Genomic DNA, 5,352 nt, shown 5'->3' on the forward strand with positions numbered 1-5,352 from the left:
ATATGAGCAGCCAATATAGTATGTGGGGTAATCGGTTATGCCGTATAATTTACTACCGTGGAAGTGTATGAAAGAACCATTCACCTTCATGTGCCTATCGATCCCGTGGCCTACATCACCTGGGAATGATATCGATGTCTATTTACGACCTTTTTGATTGATGAACTAAAAGAGTTATGGAATGATGGGGTGGAGACATATGATGCAAAGAGCAAAGGAAACATTTCGTTGCATCTTTGCAGTGTTATGGACTATAAATGATTTTCCAAAGACTAGGTAATTTATCTGGTTGGAGCACGAAGGGGAAACTGGCTTGCCCTAATTGTAACAAGGATACAGTTTCCATGTATTTAAAGAATGGCCGAAAGTTGTGTTATATGGCCAATCGTCGTTTTCTGCAGCCAAGGCATCCTTGGAGAACTCGTGGCAAACACTTATTTGATGGAAATAGGGAGAGCAGGTTGCCACCTACAGAGTTGTCTAGGGATGAATTGTTATCACAGGTGAACTATGTAGAACCTCTTCAGAAATTCGGAAAGCCAAACAAGAAGAGAAAGCGCATTGAGATGGAGTTGAATTGGACAAAGAAAAACATATTTTTTTGAGTTACCGTATTGGGACACTTTTAAGCTACTTTTACATAACTTGGATGTTATGCATGTTGAGAAGAACATCCGTGACAATGTAGTGGGGACATTGTTAGATATAGATAGCAAAAACAAAAGATTCAAGTAAAAGCTCGATTAGATTTGGCCACATTGGGTATAAGAAAAGAGTTGCATCTAATCCCAAGAGGTGATAAGTTTGTAATGCCACCAAAGATGCTACACATTGTCATCTTCGAGAAAAAATCTTTTTATGAAAGTGGTTGAAGTCGGTGAAGTTTCCCGATGGTTATGCATCTAACATTTCTAGATGTGCAAATGCTAAAGATGGTAAGATAACAGGAATGAAAAGTCATGATCGTCATGTGCTCTTGCAACAACTTCTCCCAATTGCAATACGTGGTTTTGTGCCCAATGATGTAGCCATTGCATTGGTTGAGTTGGGAATGTTCTTTAAAGAGTTATGTTGCAAGACTTTAAAATTGGAAGTATTAGAGAAAATGGAAAAGGACATTGCGGTGATACTTTGTAAGCTCGAACAAATATTTCCTCCTGCATTCTTTGATGTAATGGTCCATTTGGCTATCCACTTGCCAATGCGGAGGCGATACTTGGAGGACCAAAGGCAAGATAGGTGGATGTATCCTATTGAAAGGTGAGGTTTACTGTTAGTAATTTATTTAATTTGAAATTAGCATGTTCAAGTTTTTATTTACTATATATATATTACATGTGTGTGTTATATGCAAATAGGTATCTACACACGCTAAAACAATATGTTAGAAATAAAGCTCACCTAAGGTTCAATTGTTGGGCTGCATGTAGACACCGAATGTCTCACGCTTTTGCTCCATGTATCTTCAAGGAGTTGAAACTTCGGTTCAATCGTGAAGAACGAAACTATGATGGTGGTAATGAGAATCAACAGGTTGGATTTAGTGTTTTCGACAAAATGTTCGGCCTTTTAGGAGCCTATACAAGTTCCATTCTTGATCCAAAAGACTATGCCAAGGCTCATTACTATGTGTTGAATAATTCAAGAAATTTCAACATATTTAGAGTAAGTTTTATTGCATTTAGCTTACCGAAGTCTTTTTATCATCATCAACTACTCTGAGTTATTAAGTTTATATATATTTGATATGCATGCAGTCAACACATGACAGAGCTTGAAATGCAAAGCTCACACAACTTACATGAGAGACAAGAAATGTTGTTTCCTAGTTGGTTTCAAAAAACGTGTAAGAGCTCGTATTGCTACTTTTTTATACAATGGTTATAAACTTGGATAATATGCTAATTATGTTTTCCTAATTTGGTGTACTAATTTTATGAATAGATGCAAGTATTGCGCAGTGAGAACTCCTCTGAAGCGACAATTGAATTATATTCATTGGCATGTGGGCCTGATAAACGTGTGAAACGGTATAGCGGATGCATTGTTAAGGGGATTAGGTTTCACACCAAGGATCGAGAAAAAAATCTCCGAACCCAAAATAGTGGTGTTGAAGTAAAAGGAGAACACCAAGGAGAAGAGATTGACTTTTATGGTGTGTTAACTGATGTTTTTTAGGTTAGTTATCTATTTGGGAATCGAGTTTATCTTTTCAAATGTGATTGGTATGATGTTGGTAATAGAAGGACGGGGATTCAAACGGATGGTCACTTTACTAGTATTAATGGCTCCAAGACATGGTATAAAGATGACCAGTTTGTCTTAGCCACGCAAGCATGTCAAGTCTTTTACGTCGATGATACCAAATTAGGTGTTAGTTGGAAAGTTGTGCGAAGACAAAGCCTCAAACGCGTGTTTGATGTTCCGAGAAAGAAGAAGCAGGTAGTGATGTAGCATATCATATCAGGAGGAGCAGGTTGGGGTGAATATTGACAATGTCCAACTTGATCAAACTCATGAAGCAAGCAGCAGTGGGGTTCAAAATGCACCATTCATACCCATACGTCTAGATAAGGAGGATTTGGACCCAAACGAAGTTGATGCTAATGTGGTCGTGGCCGCTATGGAAAGTCATCAAACCAATGACAATTTCATTATTGATGAGGAAGATGATGAAATAGATGACACATTAATGGAGTATTGTTCTGAAGAGGAGCATGTTGTATCCAGTGATGATGATACAGACATTGACTGAATGTTAATGAAAAACTTCATTATCCATTTTGTATGTGGGTAATCTATATCTATATATATATGCCATGCATTCACATTAAGCGTTAAAGCATATTCTAGCTAGGACAGGTTGTTTGGATTGCATTACATTAAGTGATAGTTTTGTTGTTGGATCTATTTCGTGCTAATAAGTCAGGTACATGCTTATATATTAAGAATTGAAACTCTCCATTTTAATGCTATATTAATCTTTTTATATATAACTTTTAATGTGCTTTATTATTGTATTTAGATTATGTGCCATTTGATATAAATTGTTTTTTATCAAATTTAAGTTTTGCATGTATAGTTATGACGCCAGGTGTAACTCGACGAGTGAGGGCGCAACCAATTTCAACCGTTAGCGAAGTGAACACATCAAGTATTGGTAATAAGATTATATTTTGATTTATTTAATGCATTGGATAGTTCAATAATAAAAGACTAGGCATCTTTTTTTCTTTTCTTTTTCTTCTTTTTATGAATGTTTTTGTTAACAGTTCCAACTAAGAAAAAAAGAGGCAAGGCTATGAATAAGAAACTCATTGATTACAAAGTTGCTACTGGTCAAAAACCTAGGATAGAGATCCACAAAGATCATGCAAGACCTGTGGGAAGGTGGAGTACTCAATTCGTGAGGGAGATTGGAGTAGTAGCGCGACAACATGGACCTCTTACAGATAGTGATTGGGATAAAGTGGAAGAGGACGTGAGAGGACCATTACGTGATCGCATTAAGGTAATAAAGTTTTTATTCTAGTTGCATAGCATATCAGAATGATTCCTTGTAACTTTGTAATGCATTTCTTGTAGGACAAGTTTGATGTGGATATGCAACTTCCACATGTGAAGTACGTCGTGGACAAGATATTAGGGGAGCGCTTAAGAGGATATAGGTGTCTTCTTCACTTGCACTATAAACGTTTTGGAAATGATGCAGTGGCACGAAGAAATCCTTATGGTGGCGTGGCACAAGATAAATGGGATGCTTGCTGTGATTGGTTTCGAAGGGAAGATTTCAAGGTATGATAGTTTACTTATTGGTCTCCTTTAAATGGTTATTGTTGGCTGGTTATTGTTGTTGTGATTGGTTTCATGTGTTTTGAGGAAATTAAGAAAATCTAGAAGATGATATAATTATATTTTTGAGGTTGAAGTACGTGGTAGTCTGGCTATGTTCCAAGGAAAGGATTGTTCTAATTTTTTTTTTTTTAAGGCTAAGACCTTTTGTTTTCCTCCTGACTTGAGATTAGGCAATAATGCAGCTCTTTGCATCTATTCCATCTTAGTTTAAAGTTGAGTCCAATGAGCCACTGATTATATGATTATATGATTCAAATACAACTTGTAATACAATATTCATTTTACTTCAGAAAATTAGCGAGCAGAATTCAAGTAATCGGCAAAAGCTCTCAACAAACCATTGTGCTGGTTCAAAGTCATTTCTACATTTCTTTGAGGAATCGGTACTATTTTTTATTTACATAATTTATGTTGCTTTGGAGTTATGTACTATTATTTAAAATAAATTATGCATTTTCAAATATTTTTCAGCGCGACTCTGAAACCCAACAAACTGTGGGAAAGATTGAATTCTACCGTCGAACCCACTTTAGTAGTAAGGGATGGACTATTCCTGTAACTCAAGAAAATTATGTAAGTTAAATGACTCTTACTTGCTTTTACCATTGCACTTTAATTTCATATATTTATCCCTAGTTTAAACTTACAAAGAACCGGATGCAACAACTTAAAGTTGAGTCCAAGCGTAGGGTGGTGAGCCAAAGACGGAGGATGAAATTTTTAGTACATATTGGGTGTAAGATCTGGATATTATAAAGGCCTTGGGCATGGTGTCATGCCACCATCAGCTAGAAGGATGAGATCCATTCACTTAGAGGAGGAAGTGCAAAGGAGCAAGGTCAAGAGGAAGTACAAAGGACGAGGGGTCGAGGAAGTGAAAAACGTAATGACGAGCTCATTTGTTGAAATGGTATCCCAAAGAACTAAATTGGAAGAGGTTTTGGCCGTTCAAGCTAGGATGGAGGCTTGGATGCTACAGTTCAGTGGAGGTTCTCAATGGTACGGTGGTTTGAAAACTTTAAGCAAGTAAGAAATATTGGTATCTTATCTTCTGTTAATGATGTATTGGGTTTTTTTTTTCTTTTTTCACACAATTAGGGATATATGATTGACAATTAGGTGTACACATCGATGCATTGATAATTCCTTGAAAGCTTGGTTTGTCTGAACCTTTAAGACGTCAGATAACTAGCACTAATTCCTACACTTGATCGGTCTCATATGTTACCTTAAAAGAGCTGGTTCAATATGCATGGCTTAAACGATATTCTAAAGCCCAGCCCTTCCCTCGAGCTTAGGACAAAGGATAAAGGTTAGGCGTATTTCTGTTTTTTAGAGCCCCCCTATTAAACAATAGCAAAGGATAGATGGAATAGCCGAAGGATAAAGGTTAGGACAAAGGATAAAGGTTAGGCGTATTTCTGTTTTTTAGTGTCATCATTGCTGCTTCAGCAAAAGCTTGTGCTGCCTCTGCATCGGCTTACGCCCCCTCTGCTT

The 5,352-nt window shown here is 36.9% G+C and overlaps 1 protein-coding gene across 1 annotated transcript; it reads left to right on the top strand.

Annotated features, from left to right (window-relative positions):
• The first annotated feature begins 3,084 nt into the window (after positions 1 to 3,084).
• On the top strand, positions 3,085 to 4,437 carry LOC147492354 (uncharacterized). Its single transcript, XM_086567480.1, has 5 exons — positions 3,085 to 3,160; positions 3,273 to 3,511; positions 3,586 to 3,795; positions 4,146 to 4,238; positions 4,327 to 4,437. The coding sequence occupies exons 1-5, from the start codon at positions 3,085 to 3,087 to the stop codon at positions 4,435 to 4,437; spliced, it is 729 nt and encodes a 242-aa protein (XP_086423606.1).
• The last annotated feature ends 915 nt before the right edge of the window (positions 4,438 to 5,352 follow it).

This window comes from Coptis chinensis, chromosome 6 (genome assembly GCF_015680905.1).
Source record: "Coptis chinensis isolate HL-2020 chromosome 6, ASM1568090v1, whole genome shotgun sequence".
Classification (NCBI taxonomy): domain Eukaryota; kingdom Viridiplantae; phylum Streptophyta; class Magnoliopsida; order Ranunculales; family Ranunculaceae; genus Coptis; species Coptis chinensis.

What these genes read in the sequence shown, in the direction of transcription:
- LOC147492354 (XM_086567480.1), top strand. Translation starts at nt 3,085, where the DNA reads ATGACGCCAGGTGTAACTCGACGAGTGAGGGCGCAACCAATTTCAACC. An exon ending in AGTGAACACATCAAGTATTG is followed by an intron (nt 3,161 to 3,272) that starts GTAATAAGATTA and finishes TTTTGTTAACAG; the next exon opens with TTCCAACTAAGAAAAAAAGA. An exon ending in TACATTTCTTTGAGGAATCG is followed by an intron (nt 4,239 to 4,326) that starts GTACTATTTTTT and finishes AATATTTTTCAG; the next exon opens with CGCGACTCTGAAACCCAACA.